Genomic DNA, 26,921 nt, shown 5'->3' on the forward strand with positions numbered 1-26,921 from the left:
ATTTCTTTCCAGCGCCTGCTTGCTGTCCACCACCTCCATGGTGGGGTTGTCCTTGTTACTGCCAGTGATGGTGAAAGTCTTAACCCTCCACTAGGCTTCTTCTGAAACCATGCCTGCTGGGAGGTGAGCAAGCCTGGTTCTGCTGGGCAGAGGTGGAATCCAGGCAGCCTGTGTGGGCTGCACCGCCTCAGCTGCAGGGGAAAAGGGTGGGCTCCTTACTAGCTGGCGGGGATGAAGGCTGCTCCCTTCTTGGCCTTCTCTGAAGTCACCTTGGGAATGTTGGGCTCCTCTTTGCAGTCTCGAAAGGATGGACATCTTGATTTCCTCTTTGGCCTTCGATGATGTGAGTGAGGTTAAGGCCACCGTTTTCTTGTGGTATTTTGCTAGAATAGAGCAGTTATTGTCCAAACATTTTCTGTCTTACTGTGCCAGGCTGCCCCTTCCCTAGTCCTTTGGCTAGAGACAGCAAACTTTTGTCTAGTCTTTTTTTTTTTTGTATCCAAAGACTTTTATGCCAGCTTTTTCTATAAATAGTCAGGAATATATGAAAGAAAAAGGAAACCCAGGAAATTCACTGTCATGTTTTCCATTGTGTCTCAAGGTCCCTATCAGTCTTCTGTTCTCTCTTCGCCTTTCAGTTTTCATTTGTTTCATATAAAATGACTGGGGCTTTTGGTCGTACTTAGGAGGAATAGAGGAAAGGATGTCTGTTCCATCTTCCTACAGGTCAAAGTCTTCTGAGTTCATGTTTAAGTGGTTAGCACTGTATGTGTTAAATATTATTCCTTCTAGTAAAATTTTCTAGTTATAATATTGGATTAAAAATGTATTTCATAGCTAAACTAACATAAGATACAGAATTATTTTCTAAAGGCAATAGATGATAATCAGTTTGCCTAATGTAAGAAGCCAAAACTTTTTAAAAAATAATATGTTATGTATGACACATAGACATGGACATCAATGTAGTGATAGCCAGATAGAAAGGGGGGTGTGGGGAGGAGAAAGTGGACAAAGGGGGACAAACAGAGCAGAAACAGACCTGACTTTGGGTGGTGAGTGCATGGTGTGCTATGCAGATGATGTCTTATTGAGTTGTACACTTGAAACCTGTATGGTTTTATTAACCGATGTCACCCCAATAAATTCAGTCTTTAAAATAACACCACAAACCTTTTATATCTAACTCTGCTTTCTGTGCCTAGGTTGGGGCAAACACCATGGATAATCCTCTGTTGAAGTACAGTGCAAAGGATTACTTCTTTAAAGCAGCCCTCTGTCACTTCATAGTCGATGAATTGAATGCCAAGGTATGGTCAGTCCTTAGTACTAGTTTTCTGATGCACATTGCCCATGAGAGCGGGCCTCACTCAGGTACTCTGTTGTTCTTGATATCATTTGGTTTGGGTGATATTCCTTAGTTGCAAGACTAAACTGGGTACCTTAAAAAAAAAAAAAAGACACCTGTTTATGAGTTTTAAGAATTAGATTTGGTTTACAACATCTTCTCTACAGCAACCTAATTCTGGAAAATTGTTTTAGAACTAGATTCTTAACTGAAATTGAAAATCAGAATAGAATGGAGTCCTCTGTTGATTTTGATGAATTTAACACATACTTATACAATTAAATAGGATGTAGATGAGTCTTACTAAAGCGAATAGAATGTTCAGCGTCAGCCTACGGACCAAAGGGTCCCAGGTTCGATTCCAGTCAAGGGCATCTGCTCGGGGTTGCAGGCTCGATCCCCAGTAGGGGGCGTGCAGGAGGCAGCCAATCAATGATTCTCTCTCATTATTGATGTTTCTGTCTCTCCCTCTCCCTTCCTCTCTGAAATCAATAAAAATATATTTAAAAAATAAGAATGTTCAAAGCTGTGTTTCCTGGTTTAGTGAGTCAGACATTAACAAGTGTTTTTTCTCTCTCAGCTGGCTCTTGAGAAATACGAGGAAATGTTTCCAGCATTTACTGATTCAAGAGAATGTAAATTATTGAAAGTAAGTAATATTAGGACTTTAAAGAAAAAGGCTTTGCTGTCAGGTGGAACTGGGTGTGAAGTGAAGGATAAATCTGTGGAGTCTGCGGAAGAGCCTTTCCTACTTTTGCATATTAGGTTTCAAATGCCACTGAGAGTCAGGGATAGAGTGTTGTATTCCAAAGCAGGCAATTCAGAAATGTTAGCTCAAATACTGGACCCAGGGCTTGGGGTAATTCTTTATTTGTACTTGAATATTTCTCCAATTTTATAAAGTATTTAGCAACATCAGTTAATGTGATACTGAGGCTACTTCTGTATTTAAAGTATCTCTATTCACAGATGGAACTTTTTTAGCCTACCAATCTAATTTTTCCATATTTATGTTACTAGAAACTTCTAGAAGCTCATGAAGAACAGAACAGTGAAGCTTACACTGAAGCAGTAAGTTATGTCTTTGAAATATAATACATACTTAAAAGGTTTATTACAGGATCTTTTTCTTCTTTTCATTGTAAATATTTATTTGAACATTATTCCAGTATACCCAATTGTATTTTCCAAAGATCATGTTTTTTTATATCCCACAAACCTATACAGTTATATTGTTTCATTAGCCATGGTGAATTTAACTATAAGGCAAATTCAAGAAAAAAAATCATATACTGTTATAATTTGCTGTTTGAATGTTTTCTTTTGAAAATAATATGCTCCGGAAATAAGTGTAAAGTAAAATCAGTTCAGTACAATTTGAAATATAAAAACAAAGCAGTGAGAGTTTGCTATATTCCTGGCATAACATAAATGGAAGATTTTTTCTTTATATTCATCTATCTTCTGTTTTCCCATCTTTTGGCATCTTATGCCATTAATATATTTATCATGGCTTTGAAGCAGTGGTGGGAAGGAATGTTTTCCCATTTAACTTTTGCTGCAAAACCATTTACATCCTATTGAAGTCTTATTCTTTATTAATGTGTTGCAGTGAGTTAAAGAATCCTGCTTCCATACATCCTGTCTCTGCAAATACCTTTTTTCTTGTTCAGTGAATATTGGAACACTTAATTTTCCATGTTCCCTTCTAAGTCTTATGCACGGTCTAATTTCCTTTGTCATATTAATTGTGATCTTCTTCCAATTATAAAGGCTGTTAGGGATTTTTGTCATCACATGTTATATACAGAGCAATATAAAAGGCACAGAAACTTGTTAATAGCTCCATCAAAATAGGCAGAGAATAATGAAAAAATAAACATTTTTTAATGACTGTTATGAACTGGAATGAATAATTTTAAATGAAGAAAGTTGGTTGATTATCACTATTTAAGTTTAAACAGCTGCTTTATTTCAATTGCATTTCCATAGATTAATTCCTTTTCCTTTAACCTTAAACTAGGTGAAGGAATTTGACTCAATATCTCGCTTGGATCAGTGGCTTACTACCATGTTGCTTCGTATCAAAAAGTCAATCCAAGGGGATGGAGAAGGAGACGGAGACCTAAAGTGAAACATTTATACGTCTTTGTGGCATGCAGCTAACTCCTTTTTGTTCCTCTTAGGGCCAGGTGATCTTTATGGGATGCCCATTTAACGGCTTAGTTTTGTTGCACATGAACCAAACAATGCGTGTGTGTTTCTGTGTTTATATCCCTGTTAAGCAAATGGATAAAAGAATCTCCTGTGCATATTGTGGGCGTGATGGGCTATTTCATGCTTGCCGGAGTCCCCAGAGTTTTCCGAGTACTACTTCAGAATTTTATTCTTGTTTGATATTTGCAGAGTCATGTTCAGTTTTGCCACATATTCTGTCCTTTTTCTTGGACTTGGGTATCTAACCCAATTTGCTCTAATCGCTGCTTTGCATACTCTCTGTAAATTTGCATCTGGATGTATTCTCTAAGTGTATGTATTTAGTTTAGGGTGGTTATTAGGAATCAGTTGATGACTTTCTTATAAATTTGTTGTTGTTATCTTGTGATTTTTTTTGATGATACTAATGACCAGTTTCTGCTTTTGACATTGTTCCCTATGCTAACATGCATGTGAAAATTCGGAACACAGGTCTGCCTGCATCACTTAAACTTGCTTATGTGTGTGGATGAATGTCAAGGTGGGTTTGACTGCTTTGTATTTACACACACACAAATATATAAGATTTATGAGAAATGGAAATTTTCCTTTTCCTAGACCTGGTTCCACTTTTAGTTGGCGGGGAAATCCCTTTCCTTATATTCGCATAAAGGTGGTGTAACTGGCATCCCCCTTCTCTTTACTTTCATGGTCATACTCTTTCCCACATTGAGATGCCTTCCTTTATGCCACAGTCATGCACATCCTCACTGGGGCCCAGAGATTATAAGTCAAAGTGTGAGAAAGGGTTTCAGTAATTTTATCCATTTATTGACCATGATGGGTTAGGTAGGGTATATATGGTACAGAGGCTTACTATATGCCTCCAACGAGCTTTTCAGGAGACTGTATTTTCTTCTTAGCTGATGGGATTGCTTTAGCTTTTGTATTTGAACTTTAAATTCTGTCCTTTTATTTTACATGATAAGTGCTCTATTAATTTACGAACTTGACCCCTACCCATTATGTTACATGCTGACATTGTACTTAGATGTGATCTTGTTTTTTGACTCTCCTTTGTACATATTTTTTTCTTATTAATTCTCACCCAAGGATATTTTTTCCCATTGATTTTTTTAGAGAGAGTGAATGGGAGGGGGGACGGAGGGGCGGGGGGCGGGGGAGAGAGAAACATTGATGTGAGAAAGACACATCAATTGATTGCCTCCTACACGTGACCCAACCAGGGCCCGGGATCAAACCTGCTACCCAGGTATGTGCTCTAGATCAGGATTCAAACCCATGACCCTTTGGTGCGCTCTAACCACTGAGGGAAACTGTCCAGAGCTCCCCTGTGCATATTTTTAGGCTTAAATGATTTATGTTTGATGTGCATTTGTTGCCATATATAGCCTGTGTTTTTTTCTGACTTGTGCTGCTCTCATTGACAGGTAATGAAATTTCCCATGTTATGTTAGATAGTAACTAGTATTTAAATGATGTTTTCATTTTTGGGTGGCCCTCAACTGGAATTAATAGGCTTTGTTGGATAGAAGTAGAATGTGCCCAGACAAAGAGCTCAGTGAGGAAGAAGGTTTGGGGATGGTGAATGGGTTAACCTGGGGTGAAGGAGAAAGTGGCAGAAAAAGAAAAGGGCAGCCGAGGCCCAGCTGGGAGGCTGTTTCTCAGGTGGCTGAGGATTCCCCGGCTGTACCTGCCGTGATGTGTGCAGGGTGGGCTGATGGAGAGGAAGGCGTCGTACTATCATCTGAGGCAGAGGGAATGGACCAGAAGACACGGGCACTCTGGCATTGGGCCCCGGAATCTGATAAGGATTTATTTTTTTCCTTCAAAAGTCAGGGATTCTTAAAAGAAAGCTGGCTATTACAGTACAAATTTGGAACGGAGCTTGTTTGGTACTTTATTTCCTGTTGGACTCTCTTATAAAAATATTATAGGAAAGTGGGGTTTTGTTGCTTTATCTAATATATTCCATAACCATCCAACTATGTTTTTGTAACAAGCTTTTTTCCAAATGCACTTTTGCGAAAGTGAGGCATGGGGAGTGCTTTTGCAGCCCGTGTCCTCTGGCCATAGGTCTGCCCATCTGAAGAGCATGTAAATCCCAGCCAGTCAACATGCTTCTTCCATCACTAGGTTAGAAAGTGTGTTTCCACTCTTTAAAGGAGCCTTCTGGTCTGACCACTTAAAAGTAAGAACTAAATGCTTTTGTTTTAAGGCAGTTCCATTTAGCTTTATCGTGATTCCTTAACAAACGCACCTGAACAAGAGGTATGGTTTTTAAAAAATAATATTGGTAACATTTTGTGATGTCAGTCAGGGACTTGCTGTTTTGACATAAACAACGATATCAGTGCCTGCGATAAGAATTTTCAAATATTTCACACGAAAGAGTAAAAGTAACTGTGAGGACTAGAACAGACTTGCTAGGTGAAAGGAAAAGGAGAGGGAGAGAATCCCATTAACAACATCCAAACTTCCTTCCTTGAAATGCTCCATTGTTGAATGTAGGGTAGTGCCGTGACAGAGGCCCAAGGTGTGTTCTCAGGATCTAGAGAATGTTATTTATGAACAAAATGTAATGACTGTTATGTTATACTTCTTGTATTTTAGCAAATCGGGGTTTAGTTCATAGTCAAAATCAGTGGTGGCAACATTTTTATAGCTTCTGCGAGTCCCTTTTTTATTTAATGACTTAAAAACAGTATTTTTGCAGTTGACTGTGTGTGATGATGTCCCTATAATCAAAGTGTGTGCATTTATTGTTTCCTCTGATACTGTGCGTTTAACATATTCAAATGCAAACCTGTGGCTTCCTTTGGAGGGTTTGGCAGCACAGCATGCTGCCCGTGACCCACCACCAGGGCCGTGCGTGCGGGGCCCTGCCTGGGAAGTTGAGCCGGTCACGGCGTTCTCTTTCCCATGCTCTCGGGTGGAGTATTGTATTATGGAAACTAACCATAAATCTACCTTAGCAGAAAAGAGTATGTATGTTTTGTGTGAACTTGTACAGTAAATAAAGTGGAAATTATGAGTAATATTTTTGACAGGTCTTTCCTACCTAAATCTACACAAGTCACAATTAGCTTCCTTTTCTTGAAGTTGTTCCTATAAGTTGAAGACAGTGAGCATTATTCTCTAGGTTCTTTGTATATGCATTGAAATATAAGTTTGACTATGTTAAAATCTCTATTACTTGGTGGGAATTCAGGGCACTGTAATGGTTTTGGAAGCTGGGGATTTACAAAAGAAGCCCTGGCTTTAGTGTGTTGATATAATCCGCAGTTTGCAGTGACTCTACGCCTCCCATTCTCATCCCTTTCAGCTGCCCTATTAAGGAGTGTTGGGCTACAGTCACTTGCAAAGTTGAGGATTGGTTCACAGAAAACTGCTAGGTGGGGGTGGGGATGAAGGAACCATGAAGCCCCTCAACTCTGTTGGCAGTGTGGGCATTTATTTACCTTTGCAGATACCTTACAGGGCTAGCACATGCCCCTGGGGAAGGTTGAACCCCCCTGGCAACTCAGGCCAAAAGTTCTATGGAGGAAGAGGGTGCCATGTGGGGTACTGTGGGTCAGCTCATCCCATCAAAGAGCAGTGTTATAGTCTGTGAGTATATTTACAACTTAAAGATAATTCAAACTAAATTTTGAAAAAAGAATGGTATAACAGGCCATCTTAGGAATCCTGAGAAGCTGTTGATCATTCAAGGTTAGTTTATCTCACAGTCATTATTTCCTAACAGAAAGAAGCCACAGTGATGGTTTAAAAACCTGGTTTTGCCAGCCTTGGTAAGAGTCCCTGTAAAATTGGCAAAGGTAAGTGTGTGGTTTCTGGGGCTTGGCTAGGTGACATGCTATTTGGTCCTCTGACCTGTCTTTGAAGCTTGCTCAGTCATACTGCCCCCATCTAGATAATAGTAACATGTGAACAAATGGTCCTTCGCACAAGTGTCCTCCCGCCACTGAAATAATATGGTTACTTCAAGTTTCACACTGTCAAGTTTAATTAAAGGGACAATCACTCATTTTATCTCAAAAAATGCCCCTGGGTGCAAGGTATAAAATTTAACAGGTTAGGATTAAATTATAATCCATACTCAAATTTGTTGGTTTGGATTATTGATAGCAAAACCACATTTCTCTTAAAGTTACCTTTTTAAAAAAAAAAATATATATATATATATATATATATATATATATAATTTTATTGATTTTTTTACAGAGAGGAAGGGAGAGGGATAGAGAGTTAGAAACATCGATGAGAGAGAAACATCGATCAGCTGCCTCCCGCACACCCCCTACTGGGGATGTGCCCACAACCAAGGTACATGCCCTTGGCTGGAATCGAACCTGGGACCTTTCAGTCCACAGGCTGACGCTCTATCCACTGAGCCAAACCGGTTAGGGTTAGTCTAAAGTTACCTTTAACAAAGGTCTTCTCCCACCACATGACCTATTTTTTCCCAAATTGTAACATAAAAGTTTTGGTAAAACCAAAGGCAGTAGAGGTCTTTGGAGTTCGGGCAGAGATTATTTCACACCATGGTTGGAAGGCACTAAATCACCTCACAATTGCCTGCCTGATGCTCGGACAGTGGTCGGCAAACCGCGGCTCGTTGGCCCCTTGAGTGTGGCTCTTCCACAAAATACCGACTTCTGCGCATGGGCCACGAAGTTTCAATCGCACTGTACGTGCGCGCCCGCACGTGGTATTTTGTGGAAGAGCCACACTAAGGGGCCAAAGAGCCGCATGTGGCTCGCGAGCTGCGGTTTGCCAACCACGGCTCTAGGAGAAGCAGTGCCAACACCAAGGGCACTTCCTAACCGTGGCGTTAGGACTGACATGGTGAGGCAGTAGCTTGCTTCACTCCGGGAGGCTGTACTTGGATTAAGAGAAATAGGGGTAGATTCCCACAAACCCTCAATGATGAGTCTTCCAGTTTTCAGAGTTCTGTTCTAGATGCAGCTTTACCCTCCTGGGAAGCAGACAAAGAAGTACATATACTGAAGTCTCCATGATGCAACTTAAACATGACATTGAAGAAACCAGCCCATTTACACACTCCACAGTGCCAGCTGCACAGGTTACTTCCACATAAGCAGAGGGTAGTGTTACCACCAGGCCTTTTATTCCTAGAGAATTAATGTGCAGTCCGCATGGTTATAACTAAAGAGATTACTCCTAAGACTATAACCTTGATTTTAAACTTCATCATCCATGACATTAAGGAAATGATACTTGTTTCTATTTACAGAGCCTACATTTTAATAATGGGGGAAAAACTTCAGACTTGCAAAACTATTTTACAAAGCAAACGTTTATTAACACAGTAAACGATTTTTTTGTAGAATTTCTAAAGAAACGAATTCAAGACAAAAATTCTAGTAGGTAGCAAAATAATCTATTATTTAAATTCCTTCTCATTAAAATGACTTTACTCCATGAAACAGTACATCAGTTGGCCAATTCATTCTTACCAAGAATAAAATGGTTGTATGACAGTCAGTTTTTTGTTACTGTTGTTCTGTAAACACAACTAGGATATGTTGTCATAACTGTATTTGAAGTAGTTAAGTACTGCTGTGTTATCAGCACCTAAACAACTTATAGTGGCTTTAGTATGTAACATGTCACAAACTAGAAAATAAGCACATAGGAAGAAAGTCTCTCATTAGTTCCTGGCATAGTGCAGCTGTGTTCATCCTGGAACTTATGGATAAGTTCTTTCTCTTAGAACTTTGCTCAAAAATTAACGTGTTTCACAGCAAGTCAATAAATTAAAATGTAGAAAAACTGGTAAACAAAAGACTTTAAGGTTGTTTAAATTAATATGTTTAGGGTTACATATGAGTCACGGCTACATGCAAAAGCCACTGGAACCAAGAATCAGACTTGGCAAATACAGCAGAATTATCTTTTCATTGCAAAGTCCAGCATGAGACAGCCGAAGGAGCATTTAAGACAAGTATTGGCTCTTCACAATCTACTCTTAAGGCATAATCAATGATGTGTGCCAAGGCTTTTGGTCCCTGCTGCTATATTCTCGCATACTCCCGAGGAAACAAAGGTGTGACATTTACCTGCCTGTTTCTAGCTCTTGATTTGGCAATGAGAAAGTTCTGATTTTCTGAAAATCTTGAAAATTAAATCAGAAAAACCAGGCAGAAATACTAATACTCTGCTCTAAGATTAGCCACAGTCACCTCATTGCTACTTGTCAGTAAAATGACTACATAAGTTTCAAGTGTTCTAAAGCCTCTTGCTTAATTTTTCGTACCTCTGCAAAAAGAAAAAGAAAATACTAGTTTGCTCCTAAAATCTTTGGTAGGACAGCTTTTACCTTATCGGATTTTTAGGAATGAAAATGAACAGCCACATTTCATTTCAAAAGCTACTTTATGACAAATTTCCTAGCTGCACATATGCTGTGAGTAGAGGCTGTACTAAACTATTTTGCAGGTGTTCAATTTGTCATTCCTTTATTTAGTGCGGGGTTGGGGGAGTAGAAAGGGGTGAATGCAGTAATTCATCTCTTCAGTTTAAGGGTGCTTAGAGCAAATCTGATTTGCTTCAATTCGGCAGGAAAGAAACAATTAAAAATACATGGCCCCAGTTTTATTTCAGTTGGTAGAAAACTATAAAGTATCAGAGAAATACACCCACGTGGAAGTACAAGGCAGGCTGAGAGACTAGGGAGACCATTAAAAGCAATTGCATGAGCTGGATCAATGCTGTGTGCTCTATTAAGGTGAATAGTTAAGCTTCATAAACATCAAGACAATCAAGCATTAGGATGATGAATGCCTATAGCAGCCTTCACCAGAATTAAGTGAGATTATGTTAACTGCCTTATGTGTTGATAAAGTGTAGCTGAGGTCGTGCAGATCAGGATTTTTAAGGGGAAGCTTCAAAAATGCTTTGATAAAAGCGTGCAAGTTATCAGAAATTGTGGAAAATCAGAAGCCATTCTTGAATGCCCACTTCTTTGCCTACGGACGGTTCTTTATCTTGGCTCCTGATACATCACCTTGCACACACTATCACACGAGATGCAGGATGGGGCCTGCTTGGCAGGTCACTTCAAGCTCATTCCATGCTGGTCAGTGAGTGAAGCTGTGTGGGCATCAAGTCTGTCTGTGGTGTCAGCTCACTAAGCTCACTGATGGTGGTGGCCAGCAGAGCATCCTGGGATACCACAGAATTGTCCGACTTGCAGGCTGTGTTGGCAGAACTATTCTCATGCACAGTAGATACGCTGCCTGGGACTGTGGCCAGGTTGTGAAAATGGTTATTTTCAGCAAAAGACAGCAATTTATCTGAAAGTTTGGATGATGCATATTCTTCATCAGGCTGTTCAGTCTTATGCCCTTCATCATTCTTGGGTGAGCCATCTACAATAACAAGGAAGGACTTCCATGGCGTATTCTTGTCATGAACCTACAAATCAAACACAAAAGTCACCAAATGTGTCTGAACAAATATCTGTAAATCATCCAATTCTACTTATTAAATACATCTGTTAAAACAATAGTCTCTCTTCAATTTAAGTTTCTACGGCAGCAATGTCTTTACTAATTGCCAAGTATCTTTCTGCCACTGCTGTCACTGTTAGAACGTGTTTACCATGGATTGTGCCTTCCTGGACCTCAAGATTTAGTTCTTTACTTCATTCACACTATGAATGTGCTCACTGCAGACAAAACTTCAGGAAGAAAATACCTGTTGTCTGTCTTCTATAACCAGCTTATGGAACACCAGGCATTTCTTACTGTCTAGGGTTTTGCATACCTAGGGACCAGCAATTTGTCATTCTTAAGCCACACTGTTGCTTACTGAGGTGTGCCTCCGGAGAGTGGACTTGTCAGTAAATGTCCTTCCACATGCGTTACACATGAACGGCTTCTCTCCCGTGTGGATCCGATGGTGACGCTGGAGAGCGTTGAGCTGGGTGAACTGCTTACCACACTGGTCACAACAATAGGGACGTTCGCCTGAGACGGGAAGAGAGGAAAACGGTTGATCTCTTTAGCCTGGTGTATATAATTTTGAATAAAATGTGGAGTAATGCTGTTTGTATACCACTAGGAAGTGTCAGCATTCCACCATAAGGATGATCAGTGGAGGGTCAACTGACAGGTACAAACCACCTCTACACAGGTTTCCATGATCCAAAGTCGTGTTCCCATGAAAGCTTTTGTAAGCCAAACGGCATAAAATGAAGAGTATCCCTCACATTCTGAGAGTTCATGTCACTTTTTGCAGTCAGTGAAAACAGGAGTGGATGTAGGTCTCTTGTGAAAACCAAGGGGCCTAATGGGAACGTTTGGAAGGGGGTACCTGTAATACCAAGAGTATGGCCTACACTGAACAGCCCAAACCCATACTTGTAGCTCATATTCCATCTCTAGAAATTTTACCTATTCCCATAGTAAAAGCATAATATGCTAATTAGACCGGACGACCTTCCGGACAAAGCTGGGGCTGCAAGGGAAGCCTGGGTCCTGAGTGCCTGCCGGCGGCCAGCCAGAAGGAAGCCCAGGTCCCAGGTGCCAGAGGGAAGCCGGTGCTGGCAGCTGGGGGAAGGAAGGCCTACTCTTGCATGGATTTCGTGCATCGGGCCTCTAGCGGAATAATAAAATTCCCAAGTCCCACAACTGAATTTGTATGCATGTATATATATATATACACTGATATGTATAGATTATCCCTGATTTTAGTCTGAAAGTGGCAAAAAGTTCACATATCCATACCTTTTCAGTTTCTCAGAGCCAGAAACTAAAAATTCAAAAATTTAAATATGCTATTATGACACACAAAAGTTTATCCTAAAGCTAAATTCCAAGTTCTCCAGCAAGTTAAAAACCTTTGGGATATTTTTTCTTGGCACACTGAACACCCTTCTCTGGTGACGTTCCAGCCATACCTGTGTGGACTTTAATATGCTGGTAAAGTGAATTCCGCTGGGCAAAAGTCCTGAAACAAACTTCACATTTAAAGGGTTTGGATCCAGTATGGATTCTATTGTGATGTTTTAAATACTCCTTAGAAGCAAAACTCTTGCCACATGTTTCACACATAAAAGGTCTTTCACCTACATGAAAAGATGAAACAAAAAGTTAGAAATAACAGACACAGAAACATACAGGAAGAGTGGGTCCAATCTCTAAAATCCATATGAATTCCAAAAGCGCAGGCAGCCTGCTGTCATAAAATGTCTAGCCATGTAAGATGCTTACTACCTGCTGAAAGTTGGTGTAAAATCCCAAAGAAGAAATAAGAGATAGGCCAGCCAGCTCACATTTTAGAGATTTATACAACATCTTTGGAGAACTTAAGATTTTTTTCTCAAAGAAGCACTGCTATTGATCTTTTACAGAATAAAAGTCCCTCTTTTATTGTGTAGTTTGAATCCTTTGATTCCACAAATCGGATTCATCTGATCAGGTGTACCCCTGATTTCACAAACATCAAAATAACAATACTGGGTTTAATAAAATCTGAATATATTAATATTTTCATCAAATGATTGATTCTAAATCCTTCAATGTAACCTGACTTCATCTCTACTCCTAACCATCCATTCAACACCAATTCTGCTGCTTACATTTTACAATCTAGTAATTCATATCATTAAATGACTCATGTCTGTCTCACTTGCATTTGAACTTAAGGATCATATGACAGAGTTTAGAAGTAAAAATTTAGAAGTACAAATAAGGAACTGAGCATGATAACTACAGTATAGAGCAGGTTCTGTATACTTTGTGTCATAAACAGTTTTCTGAATCTCAGGGTTACTATGCTGAATCAGAATAAAGCAAATTTAAATTTTGTCCCTCACATAATAAAATCCTATCACAGAATTTTAGGAACTGGCAATAAGATCATTCCACCACCTTAATACATCATATAGCTATTTTCTAGTCTTCTGTACAGGAGTTCAATATAGTTGGGATTCACTGTGTACTTTTCAAGTCAATATGCAAGTACAGGTGTTTTTCATAATATTCAGAGCCCTCAGCCCAAATGGCCAGTGGGTGAGCGTAGAGTTTTTAATTTACTAAACTGTGATTGGACAATCAGGTTGTTTCTAATGCTTTTTTATTAGAAATAGCAAGAAGGAAAATAGAGCTTTTCCCATATTCTGAACAATCTCTTTAGGACAGACTCCTGAAAATGGAATTTGGAGCTAAGGCAGCAGGAACTATTTCATACCTTTTTGATACCTAAGTCTCATGCCAGTTCCTACTGCGAAGTACCAGTATGCAAAAGGCCATCACCAAAGCATATTTTATTTATTCGTTTTTGCTCACTTTTTAAATGGGAAAGCTAATTCCTGGCTTTAACCTGTACTAGTTTGGTAGATGCCAACTTCTAAATTAATAAACTGCAGTTTCCTTCTACAGCTAGGCAAGACATTCAATCACAACAGCAGGAGTATTTACCTGTGTGACACCTTTTATGATAAATCAGCATGTGGTTCTGAGTGAATCTTGCACCACATTCATCACAGACAAAAGGTTTTTCCCCTGTATGAATTCTGAAAGTACAACATTCAGATGATAACTTAGGATGTATCTCAAACCTCACTTTGCAATACAATTTCCACACTAACCTGAAAGATACTTTGTTCAAGGAGACCTGATGAGAATGATTGGAGTGAAAGGTGAAGAGACCCATAATCTTCTTCCTCAAATCTGCGTCCACACAAGGCCAGCTAACTGCGATGCGCTGCCCAGTAAGACACCGAATGTCCACCCACACCTGTCTTGGGGTTTATGTTGTACAGCCCATTCAGAGACCGTGCCTTTACATATTTTTAAAAACACTACAGAGCATTGTGTAATATCTCTAAAGTTTCCTTATTCAGAATAATCAACCACAAACACCCTAGGAACTATTGCTATGAAGAACCACATAGCCAAAAAATTAACTATCATTTCCTAGTATGTGTAACATAACCCGTCTAGAAAGAACTGTTCTCAAAATGCTGAAGAAACCTGGTTCCAAAAATGCATATTCATTTTAATTTCACAAATGGTATGAAGTAGCTATCAACCACGATTTACTGAGCACTTCCTAATAAGCCAGGTCTTTAAACTTGTTATATACAGTAAAAAGATGAACACCAAACTGCTGCCCCACAGACCAGCCCAAGTTTGAGGGTAGATCTAGAATAGGGTAGAAAACTGCTTATCTGGATTGGAAGCATAAATACTGAGCACCATAAGGAAATTTATTTAAAAATAGTATCACCTACAGTACAAAAGTTAAGCAGAAAACACTGTCCATCCTAATTCTGGAGTTTAGACTAACCAATGGCACAGTTTCCAAGCCAGGAGATCAAACATGATCAGAGAAGTGTCCTGAAGCCCTAAAAATGTCATCTCCCTGAGGTCATTACTGAGACTGTGGGACCAGGATGGTCACAAGCCGAAATTCTAAATAAGTCAAGAAAAGAAAAATACAGGTTATTAGCACCAGGTGTGGTGGGAAGTGTGCCTCTGGGAGTGGGAGAGCCCTGGCCTCCAGTACATGCCAGCCAAGATCTGCAGGACCTGGCGTGTTCAGCAGCTGTCGGCACCCTGGTTCTGGGTCCTCTTCTGCACTGTGACCACAGACAGGAGGAGCGGGGAGGTCCTCATCAGCCCCAGGCCTATAGGAATACTAGGGGATTTCTGTTGTAGAACAAGACCACCTCCTAACATCTCAACCCAGAAAGAATTCAATGATATCTCAAAACAGCCCCCAAACCTCTAGAGGGAACAAGTTATGAAATGAAATGTAGCCACACTGGTCCAAATCCTAGAACTACTTCAATTTCTGACACACATTTTAAGAAAATTAAGCCACATTCTGGAAAAAACATGTTGAGAGGGTTTCTGCTTTCCCACACCAGGCAGCTGGAGCCAGGTCCACGTACCTCATGTGGGTCTTCAGTGCCGAGGGCTGTGAGAACTTGGCCTCGCACTCGGTGCAGCCGTAGGGCTTGTGGCCGGTGTGTGTCCGCTCGTGGAGCCGCAGGGCCGTCTTGGAGCTCAGGCCCTTGCCGCACTGCTGGCACTGGTGCCGCTCGCCACCCCCCTCGTGAACCTGCACCACGTGCCGCTTGACGTCCTTCTTCCTCTTGAATTTCTTCCCGCAGAGCTCACACGGGAAGTGGCGCTCACTGCTGTGGACGTGGCGCTGGTGGCTCTTCAGGTTGCAGCGGTTGGCGAAGGTCTGGCCACAGGTGTCACAGCGGTGAATCACCTCCGTGGCCACACCGTGATGGTGCCTGATATGCTTCAGGAAGCTCTTCTCATACAGAAAGGCCTTTTCGCAGATGGTACACTTAAAGTTGCTCTTCCTCTTCTCCTCCTCCTCCCCCTCCTCCCCTTCCTCCTCCTCCTCCTCTTCCCCCACCTGCCCTGCCTTCTGCAGCACCTCCGCGACCTCCACGCCAGCACTGAAATCCTCACTTTTTGTCACTGGCTCATCCTCGGTCCCCACAGTGTCTGGGCTGGGGTCTTGGGTACACCCGTAGTCCCCCACATCATCCTCAGCACTTTTCTGCTGCTCTCGGAGTCTTCTTGTGTATTTCTTTTTAGGAATTTCCACAAATACCTTTCTGCCAGCCAGCCTTCCACTAGCTCTTCTGACTTTGGGGTAGGAAGGCTTAACTCCATCTTTCTTCTTGTCTGGTTTTTCTTTGGACTTCTTTGGGGACAGATCTGGCAACGTACCGTTGCTGATTCTCTGCACTGGAGGAGTTAAGGAGGCCACAAGGCCGTTGGTGAAAGGGCTGTCCACGGCCACACTTGCCCCAGTGTCAGAAGTAACACTGCCTTGGGAGCCACTGCTCCCTTCCACCTCCTGAGACTCGGAGAAACTCTGCAACTCCAAAAGCACCGACTCTAACATCTGTTTCTTTAATTGAAAACAAGTTTCTGATAAGTCCAAACATTTTAGCTTCTCAGCCATTTCCAGCATTCGCTGCACCCGATCTTCTTCCACCTGTACCTTTGCGGTGTAGACAAACTCAAGAAATGAAGCAAAGTCAACCACTTGCACTTCATGTAAGTAGACAGTCCTAGTACCATCCATAGTCTTCTCATTAAGGAACATTTCCTTAAAAAATTTGCTGGTGGCTGCCAGCACCGCCTTATGGGCCATGAATTCTTCTCGGACACCCTGGTACTCCACGCTCACAGTGACGTCACACAGGTGGCCCAGAAGGCGTAGCTGATGCATTTCATGCAGAAGGTTAACTGGTGAGGATTTGGATTCCAGCAGAACTGCACCACTTTCCATGTTTCTTCTTTCCAAAAACAGCCTTGAAAACAAAAACAAGATTTATTTCATGCATAAGCAATTACTGAGGTAAAAGGTTTAAAAATTAATGAGGGTTATTTCCGTTCTTTAGATGATATAAACTTATTCACAACCTAAACCTAACTTTTCTCATGTAAAGTTTGAAATCACACTTCACTTTAGCAGTTTTCCGAAGTCCTGGAGTACCTTCCTTCATAAGATAATATTTGCATGAAAAAAATAGCATATTGCTAAGGTTTCCCCAAGGATGAACATGAATGCTTAAAACTATAATTAATGAAATGCAGTAAATTTTCTAGTTCATTTTCTAATTTGCGTATAGACAGAGACCCAAAACTGTAACAATTTATGGCAACAATTTATGTCCAGTTCTTTGATCAGGAAACCAAACCAAACCAAACACATGCCCTCACTATCTGGGAACGAACCTGAGAAGAGAATCATGTCTGCCTTTGAAAACAACCAAATAATAATAAAATAAAAAAACTACTTTCATGGGAAAACTTCATGGAAATGCAGTCCACAATCCATGACCATTTCCAACACCCCTAAAACCCAGGCAATTTGAATTACCATTATTCTACTGAAGTAAGGCAAGTGCCACAGCTTTCACCTTGAGCAGGTAACTTCTCTGACCTAAGTTCTGTCCTCTGTGGAGGCTTCGGGGAGGACAAACATGTCAAATGCTTACGCCGGAGACTCCTTAGCTACTTACCTGCTTCCCATGCAGCAGCCCAGGCGCGATCATCCCTATTTCACAGGCGAGGCAGGAACTAACAAGGCACCGGGAAGTGGTGGGGCTGGACTTACCGCCGAGCCTGGCGGGAGTCTGGACACTGAACCTGCTCAGCACACCCCGCACCTCAGCCTTGCCAAATGCAAAGAGCTGCGCGCACTCCTTGCGTCTGTCCACCGCGTGGGCACACCCCATCCCCAGGGCTCCTCTCCTCGCTCTCCTTGGTACCCCACACCACCTTGGGTGGTTCTTTCTGCTTGCCCGGTCCTCCTCTCACCTAAGGCTCCCTGAATGTTTTCTCCTTCGGGTCCGCCCCAACCTTCTACTCTTGAATCTCCCTCCTCTTCCAAGTCCCTTTGGGTCCTGCATCTCCAACCACCCATCCGAAGTGCCCGCCTTCCTTCTAACCTTCTTCGGCCAGGTCTTCGGTGTCCCCTCAGACTCCATGTGTCTGCAGCAGAACTTCCCTCATCGCCCCTGAAAACCAGTCTCACTTCCCCAGTCCCATCAATGATACCGGCCCCCACCACCAACACGAAAACGGCTGCGTCTGAGGTTTCGCTGTGGAAAGGACATGTGCGGGCGCTGAGCAGTCACCTGCGGGAGACTGCACGGTAAGCTGAGGAAACCGATCACCCCTAATCAAGGCTGTGGGAGGGGGGCGTGGGGGGCGGAACACCAACACGCGGACTGGGCTGTCGGCCCCAACGCCGGGAGAAGCCGCAGAGGACGGCTCTGCCCAGACGCACCAGCAGCCCCCGCACTCCCCAAACTCGTGTGGGCCCGACCCCGAGCAGATGTGCGACCTCACAGGGCGGCCTGATGCTGACTTCCAAGTCAAAGTGGTTTCTGAGCACCAGTTCCCAGTTTGCCCGCGCAGGGAATGGGAAGCAGGGATCACGCAACAAAGATGTTTCGGCTTGAGGGACAGCGGCACCTCCCAGTGTAAGTGGCCGGCACCCTGGCAGCGCCTCCGTCCCCGGGCATCGCCTGCCTCGGCCGCTCTCTGAGGTCCGCGGCTTTCCAGCCGGGCCGAGCCCGAGTGGGCACCGCACCCGACAGCGCCCACCCCGGACCCTCCCCAGCGAGCTCGCTGCCGGCGCACGGCTGCCCCTCGGCCGCTCCAACCCCCACATTCCCAAGGACACCCGGCCCCAGCGGCGGCCGGACCCGGTGCCTGCTGCGCCGCACGTAGACACGGGGCCCGCGCGATCGGGCCTGTTCCTGCCGCCCGGCCGCGCCCGCCGCCCGGCTCCTGCAAGCCTGCGGGCCGCCGCTCCTCCGGGATGGGCCCGCGCGGACAACCGGGAGACAGCGGCTGGAAGGAGACTGGGCGGGCGGGTGGGCCAAGTACTCACCTCCCGGCCGCCGCCGCCACCGCCGCGCGTCCGCTCTTCCAGGCCCGCGGGGCAGGCCCGCCCGCTGGGCGGGGCGCGGCGCGGCACCGGCTCGGGCGCCGCCGATTGGCCGCCTCCGGTCCCGCCCCTTCCCCTCCCTGGCCCGGCCCCTCGCGGGGCTGCGGCGGGACCTACGCGCCCACGTCCTCCTGCGAAGGCCGACGGGCCAGAGTTACGTAGTCCGACGTATACTGGGGTCCGGCATCCTGCGAGCGGGGCACGATTGCGTCACTGGCCCGAGGCCAAGATCTGCGCCTGCGCAGAAGGCAGCAACGGCGGCGAGGCGGCTGTGACTCGAGGGCGGTGCTGGCACCCCCGGAGGTCACGTGAGGAGCGGGGGCGCGTTGTTCTATTTAAGTCTGACCCAGCGGCTGGCCCACGGTGCCCGCAGCCTGCGTGCTGCGCGTGGCCCAGGCCTGGCTTCGTCTCTCAGAAGGGGGATCAGAGATGAGGGCCACGGCCCTCCAACCAGGTCCTGGGAAGGGGCAGGCGCCCTGCGGGAGTCCTCGGGCTGGCGGACAGCGAACAAAGCGCCCCTCGCTTGGGCGGGCGCCTGCTCGGTTGCGGACATCCTTCACTCGGATTGCGTGATTGTCCCGGGACCCCCCAGCCAAGCACATGGCTTGATTGGTCATTAGGGAACTTCCCCCAAAGACCCATCAGCTTCGCAGTGGAAAACAATTTATGCCCTACCAGTCTTTGAATCCTTCAGCTCCAAACCTTGTTGCTTCCACCCATTTGTTTGCAATGATAACAAAAACCCCGTTTTGCAAAACTCGGCTGGACTCAAGCTTCGAGTTGATTCTGACCCTAGGTCCTGCTCCTAGCCACTGCGAAATAAAGCCTTGCTCTCAAGTCCTCCTGTACTATGGGAACAACCTATTCACCCACAAGGAAACCACTGAGTAATTTATGATACGTCAGCCATGCACTGATTTATTATGTAGTCATTAAAATAACGTTTAAAAACGTTCAGTGGAACTTGTAATTATTTCACAATATATATGCATATCAAAGTATCCTGTTGTACATTTTTAAAAATACTGTTTTGTCAATTATACTTCAATAAAGCTGGAAAAATGTTTAATGACTTGGGGAAATGCTTACCATATAATGAGTAAAGAAGGCTACATTATTTTACTTGTATCTCATCTGAGGATATGTTTATTGATTGGGGGGCGGGGGCGGGGAGAAAAACACTGATGTGAGAGGAACATCCATCAGCTGCCTCCCATCCTCGCCCTGGGCTCGAACCCACAACTTTTCCGTGTTTTGAACGAGGCTCCAACCCGGACCCTCCCGACCAGGTCAAGGAGGCTCCATTTTTTTACATAGAGAATGATCTAAGTTAAAAACATGTCAATACACTAGACTGGAAATAACTATAACAAATTCTGAACTTCCCTGAGAGTGAGCGCACCAGAAGCTTGCGCAGCTCCAAGGCCCAGCCTACCTGCGTCAGCCCCGCCTGGCACTGCCTGGCACTACCGCCTCTAGGTCAGAGGGCTGGAGGGGCAGGTCGGGCCGCGCCCTGCAAGGGCTGGCCAAGCGCTGCGGCGGAGCAGGGGCTGGACGGGCAGCTCAAGCCCCAGGGAAGAGGGTGGGTCGCGGGAGGTGATGAAACAAGCCGCCATCCCGGATATTAAGCCAGCGTGCGTGGGCCGAAGCTTCGGCTTCCCAGGGGTCTGGTCCGGTCCACCCCTCTCCCCTGCACTCAGTCCCGCAGAGGCGCTGGGAGCAGTCAGCAGGGCGCTGTGAGTCCAGAAGGCCATTGCTGCGGGCTGGGTGTCCGGGTGGGTAACCTCCGAGCCCCCGCGAGGGGAGAGCAGCCGCGGGGACCAAGGCCAGGCTACCTGCAGCCCTGGCACAGGGTGGGCTCTAGGAGAGGAATGATGTCTCCCCCTAGTGGGCGATTTTCTTAATATGTGGATTCCAAGGCTCTATAGTGCTACAAATTAGGTTATATTGCAGTGGGTCAAATTAAGCATGTTTAGGGAAGTTTGGGGTTAAGACATTATTTGAGTTTTTGCACGTGCGTTTAATTTGGGCAAATTAGTAGAACTAAGTTATTTCACACAGGGTTACTTGTCATTTTTAAATATTTAGAATATGCCCTGACTGGTTTGGCTCAGTGGATAGAGTGTCGGCCTGCAGACTGAAGGGTCCCAGGTTGGATTCCCGTCGGGGGCATGTACCTTGGTTGCAGGCGCGTCCCCAGTGGGGAGTGTGCAGGAGGCAGCTGATCGATGGTTCTCTCTCATCGATGTTTCTAACTCTCTGTCCCTCTCCCTTCCTCTCTGTGAAAAATCAATAAAATATATTTAGAATGTATATACAGTAAAACCTCTATATAACTGACTAATTTGGGCAAGGAGGTATCCGTTAAAGCTGAAGTCCATTATATAATAAAGTAAATTTTTCGAATGCATGTTTAAAAAATGACAAATTAGTTTACCTGTTTTTACTTATGTGGACACGTTTGTGCAATTAAATTAAGTATATACGAAAAGTTTAATTTCACAGAAAAGTGTTCTATATGTGTTAGTGCTTATGTACTCACCATAATTTTGAGACTGTAATAAACAAGCAATCTAAATAGAACTAAACATTTTTCCAAAAATACATTTTAATTATACACACACACACACACACACACACACACACACACACACTGAGTGGCCAGATTATTATGACCACCCCATCAGTACTTCGTTGGGCCACCTTTTGCCTTCAATACTGCGGCGATTCTTCTTGGCATTGACTCCACAAGATGTTGAAAGGTGATGTGAGGAATCTGACACCAGGCCTGATGAATAGCACTGTCCAGTTCTGTGAGATTTGATGGTTGTGGAAACAGCTGCCTGATGGCTCTTTTAACTTCGTCCCGCAAATGCTCAATTGGATTGAGATCTGGTGATTGTGGGGCCACCTAAGCAAGGTAAAGTCTCCCTCATGTTCTTGAAACCACTCCTGCACAATACGAGCACCGTGGCATGGCGCATTGTCTTGTTGGAAGAAGCCATCTCCATTGGGATACGCCATCAACATGATGGGATGAACCTGATCAGCAAAGATACTTAGGTATGTTGTGCTATTCAGACATTGTTCCACATGAATTAAAGGGCCCAAATCATGCCAGGAAAACATGCCCCAAACCATAACACTGCCCCCACCAGCTTGAAGGGTTGTACTCATGCATGTGGGGTGCATGCTTTCATGCTGTTTCTGCCAAATTCTCACTCTGCCATCTGCATGATGCAACTGGAAATGTGATTCATTGGACCACATGACTTTTGTCCAATGCTCGACTGTCCAATCCTTGTGTTCCTGTGCAAATTGGAGACGTTTTATCTTGGTAACTGCAGACAGCAAAGGTGTTCGAACAGGCCTTGGGCTTCCATATCCCATATGATGCAGTGTATGGCTAATTTGCCTACAAATATCAGGTGGTCATAATAATATGGCCACTCAATATATATGCCTAAGAAACTGTCTGACCATTCGACTGTCGACTGGTAGCTATGACGTGCACTAACCACCAGGGAGCAGACACTCAACACAGGAGCTGCCGAGTGACAGAAACTTTGCAGAGTGCCCTCTTGCACTCTGGGATGGTGGACTGCCGGTTTCGGCCTGATCCCTGCAGGCCAGGCCGAGGGACACCACCTCACTCTGCAGATGCCCCAGGTGCAGCCAGCCAGGGAGGGACTGGGGGAGGTTGGCTCCAGGGCATGTCCGGCCCATCTCACCCAGTCCTTTGCTGCTGGCCACCTTCTAATTAATTGCCTTTCAATGTGCATGAATCTGTGCACCGGGCCTCTAGTATTTAACTAAACAAATAAAATTTTATAAAAACTGCCTGACCGGTTTGGCTCAATGGATAGAGCGTCGGCCTGTGGACTCAAGGGTCCCAGGTTCGATTCTGGTCAAGGGCATGTACCTTGGTTGCGGGCACATACCCAATAGGGAGTGTGCAGGAGGCAGCTGATCGATGTTTCTCTCTCATCAATATTTCTAACTCTCTATCCCTCTCCCTTCCTCTCTGTAAGAAATCAATAAAATATATTAAAAAATTTATAAAAACAAAAAATGTTTCTATTATTGTCTCCAGATGATGATATATCCAGACACTCCCACTGTGGCATGAAATGTTCACTATTGAGGCACTTGCTTTAGACAATCCTGCTTTGAAAAACTATCAAGTTTTGTTTGAACTTTTGAAGTCTGGTGTTTTTTTATAATTAACACCCCAAAATTATGAAAATGGGTATAATAAAGCTGAATTTTGTTATCTGATGAATTGTTAATAAATGTTAATTTATTGAAGTACAATCTCTGATAACGTTATTTTTGGGTGTGTTATTTCTTTTTCCTCATTATCTTCACTCCCATCCTCATCTTCCAAGGTCATCACCTCATCTGTTTCACTTTGTCATGATGTGATACCCAGGGTCACCTTCATCTTCTAACCACTGTACAACATCTTCCTCAACTACTTCTCTTCTTCACCAATATTACAGGTGTCAGTTTATTTATTTTTAAATATACTTTTATTGATTTCAGAAAGTAAGGGAATAGGAGAGATAGAAACATCAATGATGAAAGAGAATCACTGATCAGCTGCCTCCTATATGCCCCCTACTGGAGATTGAGCCCGAAACTGGGCATGTGCCCTGACTGGGAATCGAACCCTGACCTCCTGGTTCATAGGTCAATGCTTAACCACTGAGCCACATTGGCCAGGCAGGTGTCAGTTTATGCGCTCCATCTGTATTGGCACAAAGCAGTGCCTCCTATCCTTGCTGATTTTTCTTCCAGATGTCGATTTTTCATATTTGGAGGCTTGTGTGTTTTCAGGCACAGAATGTCAGAACAAACCAGTTTTGTCACACTAAATCTGAGATTGTAATAGCATTTTGTTATTTATACATTCTATTAAATGTTGCCTAAATGGTTCAGTATCTTCTCTTGGAGCACTTGAAATTTCACTGTAAATTCCTTTGTTCATAATTCCGTGCCTTTGAGAAAGAGCCAAAGGCATCCATCACTTCTTTCAATGATGTCTTTATATGATTTGCTAATTTAATTGCTGCGGATTTCAACTCAATTGTCCGAACAGGAACCCCACAAGAGCGTTGTTGTGGGTACCATTTCAACAGTGCTTCTTTGACTGAAGTTTCATATGCCAATGCATGATTTCTGGAATTAGTGTTTGCACCTACATCACATATTAATGCAATGCTTTTATTTTATCTTTGTTTTTTAAAATGTCTGATACAGTTTGCTTTTTTATGCCATATTGCTCACATATATGAGACACAGGCGCTCCCAACTTCAATGTTTGTATGGCTTCCAATTTTAGATTTAGCGTTAAATTGACTCTTTTCCGTTTGTCCATAGTTTAAGGTTAGGGTTACAACTATGTGCTTTACTATCTTCTAATCTAATAAAAGAGAAACATGCAAATTGACGGCACCTCTGCTACACCCAAGCCACGCCACCAGCCAATCAGAGAGACTGAATGCAAATTAACCCAATCAAGATGGCGGCTGGCAGCCACGGAGGTGGAGCAAGCAGGAGGCTTGGTTGCCCCAGCGATGGAGGAAGCCAAGCTTCCTGCCTGCCCTGGCTGGCTGTGTCCTCCACTCAAGGCAACAAAGTTTCAATTATAGAAGATAAATAAATCCCAGATACCTGCTTCCAGCCAGCCTCCACTGGGAGCTTGGGTGGCTGGGGGCCGTGGCCAGCCTGCAAACATCCATCAGTCCCTCACCCAGGCTGGCCACACCCTCATGGGGTGAGGGTCCCCACTGGGGGGCTTGGCCAGCCTGCAAACAGCCATCAGCCACTCATCCAGACTGGCCAGGCACCCCAGCAGGACCCCCCTACTTCTGAAGGGGGTGTGGCCAGCCTGAAAACAGCCCTCAGCCCCTCACCCAGGCTGGCCTAGCACTCCAGCGGGGACCCCTACCCTGAAGGGGGTGTGGCCAGTCTGAAAATGGCCCTCAGCCTCTCACCCAGGCTGGCCAGGCACCCCAGTGGGACCCCCATCCTGATGCAGGACACCCTTCAGGGCAAACCAGCCAACCCCCACCCATGCACCAGGCTTCTATCCAATGTAATAAAAGGGTAATATGCAAATTGACCCTAACAGCAGAAAGACTGGGTATGACTGGTCACTATGACATACATTGACCACCAGGGGGCAGACGCTCAATGCAGGAGCTGTCCCCTGGTGGTCAGTGCACTCCCACAGGGGGAGCTCTGCTCAGCCACAAGCCAGGCTGACGGCTGCCAGTACAGCAGTGGTGGTGGGAGCCTCTCCCGCCTCCTCAGCAGCACTAAGGATGTCTGACTTCAGCTTAGGCCTGCTCCCCGCTGGCAAGTGGACATCCCCCAAGGGCTCCCGGGCTGCCAGAGGGATGTCTGACTGCCAATCCCCTGGGGAGTGGGCCTAAGCCAGCAGGTGGTCATCACCCGAGGGGTCCCAGACTGCGAGAGGGCACAGGCTGGGCCGAGGGACCACCCCCCCCCCCCCCCGGGCGAGGGCACAAATTTTTGTGCACCGGGCCTCTAGTACATACATAATTTTAAATTTATACTTAATTTTAAACTTACACTGAATAGTTCTAGTACATGCGTGCATTCACTAATCACTGAGAGTAAACAAATGCATGTGGCTGGGACATGGCTTAGCACACTTCTGAAAAATCAGCCAGCACTTGTTATAACTGCTACAGAAAGTCATGCCACTCAATAACAGAACCAATTACTACTCAAAATGCAGTATGATCATGTGCTAATCATTCGCCAAACATTGTTTAGGAGTGATAACTCTTGGATTTAAATATGTAGACTATAGTTGTAGATATGTAATATTTATGTCAGAGAAATTACTATAGTGTTTTTTCCAACATATGGCCTATTCACTAAATTTGTTCAAAGTAACAATGAATTAATAACAAAACAATAATCTGTTAATTTAACTATAAGCAAATCTTGCTTAAAAGCCTTTTTAAATTAGCAGGGTGTTAATTTTCACATATGACATACGGACTGGAAATTTTGTGCATTAAGTCCAAAGTTCGTTAAATTGAGGTCCAAAAAATCAAAGGTTTACTATATTTTTGAGAGACCCTACCCCCAGCATATTTCAATGAAACTTCTTTGGAGACTTCATTGCTCTGCTCAGTCTCAGATTGGGCTATTCTGTGGGGAGAAGTGAGACCACTTCCCACATTGCCCAATAACTTCAGCCCTTTACTTCTGGCTGCAACACTTCTAATTCATAAATACATGAAAAAGCAAGATGTGCATGCTATATAAAAAAATGAAGTCTAAGACAGTGGTTTTCAACTTTTTTCATCTGATGGCACACATAAAATTGAGTACCACACCAAAAAATACATGTATTTTTGCTGATCTGACAAAAAATAGGTATAATTTTATTGATTAACCGATAATAATAATAATAGTAATTACCTTTTTACTCCAAAGTGACTTTTTAAAAAATCAGGTGCCTAGTGCTGGCCAAGTAGCTCAGTTGGTTAGAGCTTCATCCTGATACAAAAACGTTGCAGGTTACATCCCCTATCAGGGCACAAACAAGAATCAACCAAAGAATGCATAAATACGTAGAACAACAAATCTCTCTCTCTCTCTCTCTCTCTCTCTCTCTCTCTCTCTCTCTCTCTCATCATTTTATTATTTGACAATCTAAGGGAAAAGAGGTCAGTGCCCCTGACTAAATAGTCAGGTGTTTCATGTTTAAAAAAATCACTGGCTGAAAATCGCTGGTCTAAGAGGATATATAGCAGCAAATGCCTGTTCCCACATTAAAACCCTAAATCCGCCCTGGCTGGTTTGGCTCAGTGGATGGAGCGTCAGCCTGTGGACTGAAGGGTCC

General features: G+C 44.0%; 2 protein-coding genes across 3 annotated transcripts in view; one reads left to right on the forward strand and one right to left on the reverse strand.

Moving 5' to 3' along the window:
* NAPB (NSF attachment protein beta) overlaps window positions 1-6,603 on the forward strand; it is a 40,422-nt gene extending 33,819 nt beyond the window's left edge. For both annotated transcript variants that reach the window (XM_081097848.1, XM_081097849.1), the window contains 4 exons: window positions 1,206-1,310; window positions 1,929-1,997; window positions 2,369-2,419; window positions 3,372-6,603. In XM_081097848.1, coding sequence (XP_080953974.1) covers window positions 1,206-1,310; window positions 1,929-1,997; window positions 2,369-2,419; window positions 3,372-3,482 — 336 coding nt within the window. In that variant the 3' untranslated portion in view covers window positions 3,483-6,603. The remainder of the gene's footprint in view (window positions 1-1,205; window positions 1,311-1,928; window positions 1,998-2,368; window positions 2,420-3,371) is intronic.
* A 3,565-nt stretch (window positions 6,604-10,168) lies between these two features.
* GZF1 (GDNF inducible zinc finger protein 1) lies at window positions 10,169-19,021 on the reverse strand. The gene is made up of 6 exons (XM_081097530.1): window positions 18,977-19,021; window positions 15,492-16,883; window positions 14,014-14,108; window positions 12,492-12,659; window positions 11,402-11,559; window positions 10,169-11,005 (listed from the first exon to the last, which is right to left on the reverse strand). The coding sequence occupies exons 2-6, from the start codon at window positions 16,859-16,861 to the stop codon at window positions 10,655-10,657; spliced, it is 2,142 nt and encodes a 713-aa protein (XP_080953656.1). The 5' UTR covers window positions 16,862-16,883; window positions 18,977-19,021; the 3' UTR covers window positions 10,169-10,654.
* Window positions 19,022-26,921: the final 7,900 nt, after the last annotated feature.

The sequence above is a fragment of the Myotis nattereri genome, assembly GCF_964212035.1.
Source record: "Myotis nattereri genome assembly, chromosome: 8".
Taxonomy (NCBI): Eukaryota; Metazoa; Chordata; class Mammalia; order Chiroptera; family Vespertilionidae; genus Myotis; species Myotis nattereri.